At 37.1% G+C, this 13,856-nt stretch overlaps 1 protein-coding gene across 1 annotated transcript in view; it reads left to right on the forward strand.

The window, feature by feature from the left end:
* Positions 1–13,856, forward strand: part of LOC126184375 (palmitoleoyl-protein carboxylesterase NOTUM) — a 328,408-nt gene that overhangs the window by 212,851 nt on the left and 101,701 nt on the right. Inside the window, exon 5 of the mRNA XM_049926760.1 lies at positions 1,817–1,869. Within this exon, the coding sequence (XP_049782717.1) occupies positions 1,817–1,869 (53 nt within the window). The remainder of the gene's footprint in view (positions 1–1,816; positions 1,870–13,856) is intronic.

Consider the following 13,856-nt stretch of genomic DNA (forward strand, 5'->3'; position numbering starts at 1 on the left):
TTTGAACAATTTTTTTTTTTTTATTTTTTCACATTTGAATTGGCTTATCTTGCGCGTACATTAACCTGTGATTTTGCAAAGTTAATCGCTTAAATATGTTACCTAGACAAATGCGTTCCCAAAATTTCATTTCTCTGCATTAATTACTTTTGGTGCTGCGATTTTTTTTCCCGTCAGTGTACCTAAGAACAGTTTCATTACCTTTCTAAAACCCACACCTCCATGATGTCAACGCTTCCAACGGTAAAATGAGTCTGACACAGTTGGCGCCAATCAAGGGTAATATAAACCATGCTAAATTGTTCTCAAACCTTTCAGAATGTTCTATGAGCCAAAACACTGTTTATGTAATGTCTGCTTTTAGACCTTAATTCAGGTTTAATTTGTTAGATATTTTTCATAAGTATTAATTCCTTTGAGGATATCTGAAAATAACAGGCGATGATAAAGTTTTTAAGTTATTGAAAATATGCTTAAAGCTGTTAACTTAAGGTTATAATGAAACAGTGTTTGAGTATTAATAATATCACGATAAAAATTTAAATAGTAATTTATGTTTTGTCATAATTATATTATAAAATAATGATAAATTATATAGTTTGTTTTATTAGCATTTGCTGTCATTTATTTGAAAAGTAATGTCCATAGTGTAATCCCAGTATATTAAAATATTGATATATAAACGAAAAATCATATTTGTGGCAAATTTGCTCTCGATGGCTAGAAAACTTTGTGAACATCCACAGTCACGGATTACATAATTTATAGATCAAAAATAGTCTAAAATCTGGCCAGAATTTAGATGGTATCAGAAATTTCTGTAACTGAGAAAAGTTCCATCATGTCTTGATTTATTAAACTGTGCAGCCTATTACACAATATCTATTTGTCATAGCAGATTCAAATATAGTAAAATGTGTTCCTCCTCTCCTAGTGAAATTTGCTAACATTTGCATGCCACAAATGAAATTCAAATGTTCTTCTTTACCATAAAGTCTGTGTTGTGATGACATGGTGGCTGATAATAAAGTCGGACCAATATCTGACATTGTTGTTTATATATGCCTTGCTAATCAATAACATATCTTGAAAATGGATATAGTAATACAAGATGCCTAGTTGCATTATGGTTTGGAATCCCCACTATGTGATCCTCCATAACTGCCTGTATACACAACAAGAACAAATACAGAACAGAGAAGAGGCATGTCTGCAATTGACTAGTACAAATGAAATTATCTTTCTCTGCATAATAAAATATTGTGAAGTGAAACTAGCCATTAGCCAAGCTTTAGTAAACATAATTTCATGGCACAGATCTTAAGATTGTATTGCAGATGCTGTAGTGCACATTACCTCATTCACTGCTGATTGTTTTATTTATTTACTTATCTGCCTTGTAATTGCTAATACACAATTTCTTTAATATCTCCTTGTATGCAAAATTTGGGATTCACTATACTGAGTACACATCATGAACCAGGTATCCACACACACACACACACACACACACACACACACACACACACACACACGCACTTAGCTTATGTAACTTTTAAGCATGGAAAGAATTTCTAGGATGTGGAATGAAAAAACAGAAAAAATTGTTTATTCAGGGAATATAGTTTCACCTTGTAATTTTTTATCTCGGCTTTTCCAAAATATGAAGTATATATGAAAAGTACAGCATTTATTTGTTGTTACACATGTTTGTTCATGGCATGTCTGAGAATCAAAGTTATGTTCAAATTTTGTTAGTTTTCACTCTTTGTGCCACACACCACATGAAGATAATGTTATCTTTACATCTTTCTAGCTTCTACCTACGAAGATCAAACAACAGTAATAGATGGATAGTGTTCCTTGAAGGTATGTAAACTGTGAGGGTAAGCATGGTAATACAACCACAAGTGTTAGATATCTCATTTCATTTTTATGTTAAAAAGGCTTAAGTAGCAATTGATATTTGTCTTCATTGTCAAAATCCTCCAATTGAATGTACAGAGCCTCAAGTGTTGCATTTACATGTAACTATTATGTGCCAACCCCTTATGTGCAATCTAGAGGTAACCTTCTCAACCATCCAAAATCCCAAACCCCTATTTGGGTCAGGTTCATTAATGATAGGATCGTGATATGAACATAGGTCCAAAACACCTTATCCTTATTTATCCATTACCTCAGCAGCTTCTTCAGCATTTGCTTTACCTGGCCCTCCTCCGCCACCTTCCTGAATGTTAACCTCCACCTCTATAGCTCAATGAAGTAAATCATAAATACACTCTAGGACAAAAAGAAAAAAAAAAGCAACAAAAGATGCACCATGAAGGAATCATCCGAATCAGAAAGAAATCAGTAGATGTGACATACATGTATAGACAAAAAATGATTACTTTTTCAGAAAAATTGAATGATTTATTCAACAGAAAGAGCTTCACAAATTGAGCAAGCCACTAACATGTTGGTCCACCTCTGGCCCTTATGCAAGCAGTTATTCAGCTCGACATTGATCGACAGAGTCGTTGGATATCCTCCTGTGGGATATCATGCCAAATTCTGTACAGTTGGCATGTTAGATTGTCAAAATCATGAGCTGGTTGGAGATCCTTGCCCATAATGCTCCAAACATTATTTATTGGGGAAAGGTCTGGCAACCTTGCTGACCAAGGTAGGGTTTGTCAGACACAAAGACAAGCAGTAGAAACTCTCATTGTGTGTAGGTGGGCATTATCTTGCTGAAATGTAAGCCCAGGGTGGCTTGCTGTGAATGTCAACAAAATGGGCATAGAATATTGTCAGTGTACCAGTGCACTGTAAGAGTGCTGCAGATGACAATCAAAGGAGTCCTGCTATAAATGAAATCACACTCCAGATCATGGGTCCTGGTTATCAGGTCATGTGACAGGAGACAGCCATGCTGGTATCCCACTGTTGTCCATGGTGCCTTTATTGGTAACTGAGGCTCAGTTTAAAGTGAGACTCATCACTGAAGACAATTTTACTCCAGTCAGTGAGCTCCATGCTGAATGTGTCCATCAGCACTGCAAATGGGCTTATTAGTGTACAGGGATCAATGGTAGTTGTCACAATGGGAGCTCAGTCCCCTTTTTGTGGGTCACCTATAAATGGTCCCTTTGGTCACTGAAATACCAGTTGCACATCGGATCAATGATATTGATGAACCCAAGTTCTGGGTGCCTCTCTCACGATTGCTAAGTCCTCATGTTCTGGCATCTCTCTAGGTTGACCACTTCCTTCTTGATGCTGTGTTTATTTATGGTTCACCCATTCCTGCCATCACTGTTGAATAGTGGCATAGCTCCTGATCAAATGTTGAGCTATTCACATATTACTCTAGTTGGCTTCTTTGAACACAACTACACATCATCTCTGAAATGTAGGCACTTACGTATATTGTTCACGCACCCATTGGTGAGGCATAGTTACTGTCCAACTGAGTACACAGAATGAAATTCACAAAGATTTTATGCACTGGAATCAACATGTCCACTGTTTACTAGCCTTGCCAGTTGTGTGATGAAATTGTACTGCTGCATCACACATTCATCCATCAGCTACAACAGTTTACAGTTTTGCATTTTCTGTCAATACCTGTATGAATATCAGTTTGGGACCAATTTGAATAATTCCTTTGTGGTGCATAAAATTTTTGGTCTAAGAGTGTATTATCATACATTGTACAACTTTAATCTTAGTGAGCTAGACTTTTAAACATCAATTTGCAGCTTTAATCTTAAACAGCTTGCCACCATACTGAGACACATACAATATCTTTCTTCCAGAAAATGTAATTCTATAATATTTCTTTAATTATACGTGATGCATCACAGTTGATCAATACCAGTAACTGTATCCACAAAGCTGCAGATAAATATAAGTAAACTCCATGACCCTTCTATTATGCTACAGTCAGTGATTCATAATTTGTAGATATTGTGTGCGTGTGTGTGTGTGTGTGTGTGTGTGTGAGTGAGTGAGTGAGAGAGAGAGAGAGAGAGAGAGAGAGAGAGAGAGAGAGAGAGAAAGAGAAAGAGAAAGAGAAAGAGAAAAAGGGGGGGGGGGGAGTGTGAAGGGAGAGACAGAGAGAGAGTGTGTTCAATGTGTTCAACACTAAAGTTTTTAGTTCTCTTCCTAAAATAGTTTGAGACAAATATGGTTTACACAGGTAAAATTCACCAACTCAGTCATATCTAGTCATGCAGAATGTGAAAGTGTCAAATTTTCCAATAATAAAACGTCATGTTAAAATGATAATTGATGTATTAAAATAAGGGCAAATTAAAAATTCAAGAGAATGTGGCTTGCTGAACACTTAAAAATCATCTGGGAATGTGTCAGCCATTGTGATAACATATTAAAATGTTCTCTCTAACAGTTTAATAAGCAGATCAGACAATTGAAGGTCACAATATTTGTCCCGTGGTCTGCTACAATAAAAGTCAAGTGAGATAATGAACCACTCTCTGCCCCCTTGTTTGAACATAACATATGTGACATATTGAAAGATGTACTGCACTCGCATGTGCTCAGTGGGATTTAAGGTGGGTGAATAGGCAGAGTAGTCCACTCGCCAAATGTCCTCTTGTTCCAAGAGTTCCTCCACCTGCGCTGTTCAATATGGTCACACATTGTCATCCATAACAATGAAGACAGGGCCAAAAGCACCCCTGAAAATACCCGTGTAGGGAAGGATCACGGTGCCACAATAATGTTAGCTGATGAGTTTATCATGTTCAAAGATTTTGACACCAATACACCCACGCAAAGTTAATAATCATACTCTACTGAGTGCAACCTTACAATTTTTTTTTTTTTTATAAAGAGGAAATACAGTTTTAATATAAGTATATGACACAAGCAGAGACATCATGTATTTAGTTCTCTGTTAGCTTTAGACATACAGGAGACTCAGTTTACATCTAGAGTGCTAAGGGCACTTGAAAAAAGGATAAGTTACTTGACATTATACAGGATTGATCTCAACACCACTGACAAAATTTCATTGGTTGTTCAGGAATATTTTCAGAATATTTCTGTATAAGGGATCTGTGGTCTCTGGTGGATCATTGCAGCTCAATAATGTAATTATGATTTATTTTGTTTGTTACACCCACTACCTTTGTTTCTATGAAAACACCAGCACAACAGAGAAAAAGCATGTAACATGCAATCAGGAAAACATACAAGGGGGCTTGAAAAACTAAGTTACATATTATTACAGCATGCCAAATAAGATTTATTGAATGTTGTACTACACATTAAAGTGACACAGACACATGACATTATTTTTCAGCACACTGACCAAGTCTCTGTAAACAATGGTCAGGACATTTTACCAATGAATCAATTCCTTGATGATAGAAATCTGCTCATTTGTCATGGAGTCATTCAAGAACTGCTTGTGGATGTCTTCATCATTAAAAAATCTCTTTCCTCCCAGCTGTTCTTTCAGCCTGCTGAGACGGCCAGGGTGGCTGAGCGGTTCTAGGCAGTACAGTCTGGAACCGCGCGACTGCTACGGTTGCAGGTTCGAATCCTGCCTAGGGCATGGATGCATGTGATGTCCTTAGGTTAGTTAGGTTTAAGTAGTTCTAAGTTCTAGGGGACTGATGACCTCAGACGTTAAGTCCCATAGTGCTCAGAGCCATTTTGAGCCATCAGCCAGCTAAAAAGATTGCATGGACATTGTAATCTGTGGTTGATATTGATGGAATTCCTTCCCAATCAGCATCACTGTCATCTGTCCAGCCTCAGTCAAATTGTTGCCACCATTTCACTATGGCAAGATGCAACATTGCATTTCATCCATATACCACTAGTATTTCACAGTCAATCTATGTGAAATTTATGCATTTTGCGCATGAGAATCATACCATCCTGTAGACTTAAACTTTGGCATACATTTCCAGTTTCTGCATCATTGTGCTTGCACCCTCTGATGCACCTATTATCTGTACCACAGCAGAAGTATCTGCAGGAAACCTGGAATATATAGTCTCTTCTGACAATATGCCACTCTTGTTGCACAATTGTCTTAGTGTGGATTGACATGTGTAACCTACTTTCTAAAGTCCCTACATACTACAAAAACACAGACAAATGTAACAACCCTTACAAAATTGCAAAAGTACTGTCATGTGATTGCTGCCACTGCAGGAAGAGGTCAGCATAGTGTTCTTGGTCCACTCTTACTTTGCATTCAGTGAATTCACATGAAGGTGTAGGTTGGTCAAGTCTTCATCAAGTCTGGAGGGAAGGCCTGTTTCAAGGAATGCTACTGAGAAAATTTAGAGAATTGGCATTTGAAGTTGGCAGCCATCAACATACATTTTGTGTAAGGACCAAAAAGATAAGAGAAATTAGGGGTTGTATGGAGACATAAATACTGTCATTTTTGCGTCACTCTATTTGCAGGTGGAAAAGGAAAGCAAATTAGTAGTGGCACAAGGTACCCTGCACAACACATCATACAGTGGCTTGCAGATTGTGTAGATGTAGAAATTTTGTTAGTGGAACTAGGGTTCACCCTTGACATGCAGTCAGCAGTACTTGCTAAAACCACAACATAAAAAATTCATGCAACACTCCTCATGGCATGAGCATGTAATTATCTGCTCTTACCTCATAATAAACAACTACACCTTAATGATTCCAATATTGCCTCTGTTATGCCTGAAATAATCCTTACTGATGTGACTGCCCTGACTGCACTTTTTCTTCAACAGTAGCTTTAAACAGGCATAATTTCAATGTCCTGCTCAACACTAGATTGCTTAAAGTCACCATTATGGCAACCATATCAAGTCACATATAGTTATAACAAAACATTGCACCTTCTATGCTCTTTCTGCTCCTTACCTAGTGCCTACATAAACATACAAGACAATAGGAGAAATATAGAAACTGCAGCTCAGAAGTGACAAATAGAACTGAGGATTATTTGGGGATATTGTTTTTGTCACACCAGTGTGCACCACAGGGCAGTGGACCCCCTGACTATATGTTTCAAAAACTTAAATCTCCTATTTTTTGAGTTCCTAAACACAATTTCCTAAATTGTATTAACAACCATCCAATGTTGTTGATTAAACCACAGAAGTCATAACTACATTCCCCAGATACCAGTAGTGTATGAGATAGAATGGGAAACGAAGAAGATCTGAAGTACAATTGAGAATACCATGTGCTTAGTGTATGCCATTGAGTGGAAGATCTTCTAGGAATTCTACATTTCCAGCTTCAGTTAGGGTTTCTGGTCTATAGTATATTCTTAGGCTCAAGCGCTACCCTTTATCCAGGGAAGCAAACCTACATATGTTCTCATGTGGTTTGTCAACCACCCCTGAAGGCCTAAGATAAATCATCTGGAGTTTTCTTTTATTTTTGCATTTATTCATTTGAACTTCTTTATAAATGAAAATGCACATGACACCTGTGTACTATTCTACAGTATTTACTACTACTAGTCTCTTGCCTGTGACTTCACTCACATATGCATTCAACACATATATTGAACACACCTCCTCCTTCCCCCTTCTGTGTCTATCTCTTCCTTCCTATGTCTGTCCACCTCATCTTCCCAGCCCCACCTGTCTGTCTCCTCCTCCACTCTCTCTCTGTCTCTTCATCTCCTCCTCCCCCACCCCTCCTCCTTTGACCATTTCCTCCATTCTCTTGTGATGTTCCACTTGCTTGTGGTTTTATTGTTACATTCAGTCTTATAGCATCTTGGAGTCTCATATCTTATTGAACTGAAGTACTGAGAAACGATAACCAGCAGGAGAGTTGCAAATGATATAGACTGTACATGAAATATGTTTTAAATGCGTTTTAACCCAATATATTTTCACTGTATCAAAGTTGGTGACCAGATCCAGTTTCACAGTTCACAGTGTACACAGGTAAATGAAAGTGCATCTCCTTTGTTATAATCTCATCATCTAACTACCCAACAATGACATAGATTTACTGAAAGTTCACTGTGACAGCACAAATGCATACTGGAAGAAATATGATTAACACAGTGCACGTGGAATAGTTAGCAACATGCTCACATATTTCACAACACTGTCTCATAAATACCATTAATGGAACATTAGCATTCTGATGTCACAAGTTTACAGTTTCACATAAAGCAGTCAGGAAAAATGTCAGTAAACAGTTTGATATACATTGGAAATGTACTCATTGCGCATATTATATTGAAGCACAGAGAGTCACTTTAACCAACACAGCATTAGGGCAGTAATACACAGATTTTCACACAGTTTGATATATTGGTATTATCTGAGAAATGCTGTCATACATTTTCATGCAAACTTACATATATATTTTATCTGTGTACCAGTCTAACACGATCTGTCACAGAGATAGCAGTGGTACACAGGTGGGACAGGGACTGCTTATTTTGGGAGGGGTTGACTAAGGACAGGCATGAGCACATGATGTGAATTCTGAAACTACATAATACTTTGAAATTTGTTTAGGTTGGATTTAGCTGTTCTGCATGGACTCTAAGACTTTATTGTTGTTTGGTTCATGTACAATATTTCAGATGAGTAATTTACAAAAGTACATGGAATATTATTATTACACTGTTCTTTTAATCTCCTGTGTACAAGTATGGCATCATCTTGAAATAAATATTTTATGATTATAAATTATATGAAATCTTAATTACTGACTGGATTAAGTAGTGAAAGGTGTTGTCTAACTTGGAAAAATTACAGCAACAAAAGCATATTGTCAACGTTCAGGATCTTACAGTCATTAAAACAAAATAGGTGACTGAAATGTGGAGGGTCTGTATGTTTTGTGTCAGAAATTTTGTAAGTTAATTACTTTTATATAATTCCAAATACATCGTAAAAAATTTGGGAATGCCCACTTTTGAATGAGTGTTAAGAATAATTCTTCAGCTACTGATTAGCTCACAAAGTTACTCCATTACATGACATCATCATAACTTTAATTATCTGTATCCTTTAATTGCCAATGTTTTCAGTAAAACTAATTGCATTACTTCCATTAGGAACATAAATATAAACAGCTGAGATATTAGTTCAAATGAGAGTTTGCATAGATAACAATTTTACACATTCCTGTTCATATGACATACTATGTGTGCACCTGCATTATATATAGCATGAAAAAGCGAAATAATTTTAGTTATTCTTGGGAGCAGAAAACATAACACATAGTCTAATCTCCAGTGTGCTCTCTCTCTCTCTCTCTCTCTCTCTCTCTCTCTCTCTCTCTCTCTCTCTCTCTCCCCCTCTCCCTCTCCCTCTCCCTCTCCCTCCCCCTCCCTCCCTCCCTCCCTCCCTCCCTCCCTCCCTCCCTCCCTCCCTCCCTCCCCCTCCCTCCCTCCCTCCCCCTCACCCTCTCCTCTTCCTCCCTTCTTCCTCTGACTATAGCCTCCTCCCTCTCTCTCTTTTCATCTCTGCCTCTCCCTCTTCCCTTTCTACCTACCATTACCCTTCTACACCTTCCACCTGCCTCATGCATCTCCCCCTTTTCATTTCTCTCTGCATAATTGCTCCTCCCCCTCGCTTTGTCCATTCTAGTCTCGAACCATCTCAGCCTGTCCCCAGTTGCACTCACTCGCACATGTATCCCTGCGATACAGTTCAATAAAGATTGCCAATTCTACATCAAAAACATTCCTGTCATGCAGGGAAAGCTACACATTGGAGGCTTGAAAATCATTTATTTGCCCCTGATATACAGACCACAATGCAAAGCAGTTTGTGAAAGGAGGTCAATACTACTCCAACACATCAATCATGGAGGGCAGCCTACATGTCGGAGGCCACAAAATCCATTTTTGCCCCTGACATGTAGGCTGCCCTCCAAAGTGGGTGGAACTGGCAAGTTGATGCTGTTTCCACACGTGTTTGTCATCAGGGCAGCCTGTATGCTAGGGGCTGCAAAAAAACACGTTTTTACCCAAATCTGCGCTGCTATTGGAGTTAGGAGATTATAAATGCACAGTGCTGAGACTTGTCAGACCTTATGTTTCTGTAGCAAATTTGGTTGAAATCGAACCAGGGGTTTGGGAGGAGATCCCAAACATACACGCAGACTGGTTTTTAGGGTTTGTAAAATAAAACAATAAATAATGTATAATATTACACCAGTGTTGCGTGTATTTTCTCTCATAATGTATACAGTACTCAACCAAGAACCAATGACACAGTAAGTCAATGCAATTTGAATTTATCTTTAGTCTCCAAATGGAAAATCAAAGTTTCAGCATGTCTCCAAATGGAAAATCAAAGTTTCAGCATCCAACTGGTCATATAAATATTTCACTTGATGCATCCACATTTGATAATAATCTTTCCTAATTGTTTCCCATCTGCTGTTCGTTGGAACAGCATTCTAATACAAAATTATACTCAAAATCTTTCACCAAATGACTAATCTCAGCCTTTTCAGTAACTGAGTAGATCATCTGTAAAGTCTCTTTAAATTCTCTTGGGTGGACTGATCTCATGGTTTCCAACTTGAGAAACTTTTTGCAGTTCAGCAAATCATTCTCTACAATCACATTTTTCTAGACTGTGGATCTGTATTCCAATAACATGAAATGCTGCTCCATACTCATTCACTTAGAGTGCTACATTCTACTGTTTTAGGTCAGAGTGTGATATCTGTATCAGTACTCTCCTAAATTTTGAACAGGCTTTCTGTGTACTTGGTTCCTAAACACTTATGCACTGCAGCAGATTGTCCTTGCACCTATGTTAACTAATCCTTTACAGATTCCTTAGGCCGGTATTATACTATCAAATTTCTTTGTCCAGTATCTTTGTCAAATATGTTTGTCAAAGAAATTTGATGGTGTAATAGGAAACTTTGTCAAATATTTGATCAAAGCCAGGGCATCACTGTAGATTTGATCAAAGAAGTCGCTTGTCTTCTGATCACTGCAATGTGACATGTTACCACGTGGAGCGCTAGCATCACGGCAGCATTCTGTCACCTGTAGTGTTTTTATAAACATTACCGGTAAATACAATTGGTGTGTACCAACAACTACAAAATTAATAGAGATGTATGAAGCTGACGAGGCACTTTACAACATGAGGCACCCTGAATACAAAAATAGATTAAGAAGACTGGAGACCTAACATAACATAACCTAACCCAACCCTCTCCTGTAGCAAGGAATCGGAGTGTTACAGTGAGCCTGTCTTCTGCAGATACAGGGGTCCTTAAGCGAGTATTGTGCTTTGTGATATGAGGATACACTCCACTGAGCACATACAGAAATGTATGCTCATCCATTCTTACTTAACTGATGTCTGACTTTACGTCCTCCACTACAAGCTCACGTAACAAGTTTTGTTGAATGCTTTTATCGTGTCGTTGTAAAACCCATTGCTTCACCCAGGTATGTTCCCTTTTTTCCCCCTGCTTCTCTTCCGCATGTGCACACACAGTACAATTGTGGTACATGCAATTGCTGTTGGCAACAAGTTTTTGTTGTCAGCCGTCTTAAACTTTGACGAAAAATATGATGACAGTGTAATACACATTTTTAGTGCCACGTCAAAGATCTTTGTCAAATATATTTGACAAATATTTGATCACATCTTTGATCAAATCTTTGAAGAAGAAATTTGATGGTGTAATACTGGTCTTAGTCTTGGTACACCATTCTGTTGCCTTTCATATCTGCAACTCCATGTGCCCTTATTATGTCACTAGTTCTCCATCATTTGAATTTCAGTAATACAACTCTCTTTCAACATTTTCATGCCTCATTCTAATTTATTGTTCAAGGAATCAATAGGAACAAACTGTGTATAGAAACCCATGTCCTGAAATATCATCCAACAACTAATATAGAGTGTCTAAGTTATAGCAGGCAATTCTGCCACTAGGTGACCCCTCTGGCAGCAAATGTGAGTTTCTGTATTTGCATACTGCAAGTGGAACATATCACACAGTATTATGAAGAGTAGATGTAGAACACATCCAACATTATTGCGACAACACAGCTTGTGTCCCGTCAGCGTACAAATACGCATGTATTGTTGGAGAGAGGGCCTTGCTGCAGGCAGTTTTCCATATAATTACAATGCTCTGTAGAGTTGCTGGATGATATTACCAGACATGAATTCAAATTCTCAGTTTGTTCCTCAAAACACTCATCATAATCTCTTAAATGAATTCTATTCAGTTGAAGAATTCCTGGAAACTAATCATTATAATATATGTTTTTCCTATATGATAAATAAAACCTTTTAGTTCTTAAATAAGCCACTTATTTTCTGTGTTTTTCTATGTAAATAATTGATTATTATATAAAACTTAACTGAATTGTAAACTTTGACAAAGCCAACTCTATGAAAAATACTGAAAGGTGAATAAAGGTTCAATTCTATTATATTTGAAGTTTGTCAATATTCAGTGTGTTCAGAAATTCCCATTACAAATGTCTAGGACTTGTAGGAGGGAGTGTGTATATAATATTTTGTGTAGGAACCCATGTCCAGAAAATAGCATTCCATTCTATGGTTGTTTCAATACAGATGTTTAACTCATCCACTTCTGCTGGATGAATTGAATTAGGCATCATACAGTATAATTATTAGGTAACAGTTCAGCAGGAAACATAATTCAACATCCATTTATCACTTAAACTCATTTGTTTGTATTAACATTTAAATGTTATGTGTTTGCATTATTCCAAAACAAACAATAACCCAGTATGCTGTACATATAGCACATAATTTTAAGTGTTGATACAAAAAAATGTGCTTAAATGATAAATGGATCCTTTGTTATGTTTCCTTTCAAATCTTTACGTAATAATTGCACTGCATCACACCTAATTCAGTTCCTGATCCAGAAGTGAATAAGTTGAAAACATCGGAATAGCGACCATCATAGAACGGAAGTGGTATGTTTCCAGACATGGGTTCCTATTCAAAATATTATGTACTCACTTCCCTCTATAAGTCTTATAAGTTTGTAACAGAAATTTTCAATAACCCTGTACAGATTTTGTATGTAATTTAAACAGAGTCAACTACTTTTGATGAAATCAGAACAGAAATCAAGACTCGATGCAACTGTAGGTAACTGGAGATTTCACTGTTACCATTTTTCTATATATTTCATCATGGCAAGATAAAAAAAAAATTAGCTCGCAACAAGGTGGAATTACTGGTCATGTAATATTAACTACATCAGTAACACATTAAGCTAAAAGGGAAAATAAATAAAATTTCATGGGACTATGGAACACACTGCAGGAAGCAAGAAAATGCCTCCAGATGGTCTGAATCACTACATGACCAACATTTTAGAAAAGTGTTCCTGGAGAATCTCATAGAAGCATATTACCAAGACTAGTATACAGAGGTACATTATAACAGCTGGTTCCACTTGATTTCTCTCAAATACCACAATGTCATTATTAGTCATGTCATCTATATGTGACCAAGTAAATACTAAAAAGCTGCTAACCTAGGTAAGGTATTCTGTTTCCCAAAGGAGATAGCAGCTCTTAGTTCTATTGATATAGGCTAATTATATATCGAATGTTATATTGACAAAGAATTAGTTCCTTAAAGTAGCAGGGCGTTTCTGCTATCCTCAATAATTAATACAAAGAAATGTGAACAACTCCATTCTGTTAATTTACAAAAGGAATAGTCATTTAGGAATTCCCTAGACTTATTTTACAATGCATTGGAGGTAGTTTTACTGTATTCTAATGAAGGCTAATAGATTATGTTTTTATTTAAAAGCCCTGTCTTCCTTAAGTATTGTATGCTCTTGAAATGTTGCCCAAAATTTGATAACAATGCTGTATAAAT

The sequence above is a fragment of the Schistocerca cancellata genome, chromosome 4, assembly GCF_023864275.1.
Source record: "Schistocerca cancellata isolate TAMUIC-IGC-003103 chromosome 4, iqSchCanc2.1, whole genome shotgun sequence".
Lineage (NCBI taxonomy): Eukaryota > Metazoa > Arthropoda > Insecta > Orthoptera > Acrididae > Schistocerca > Schistocerca cancellata.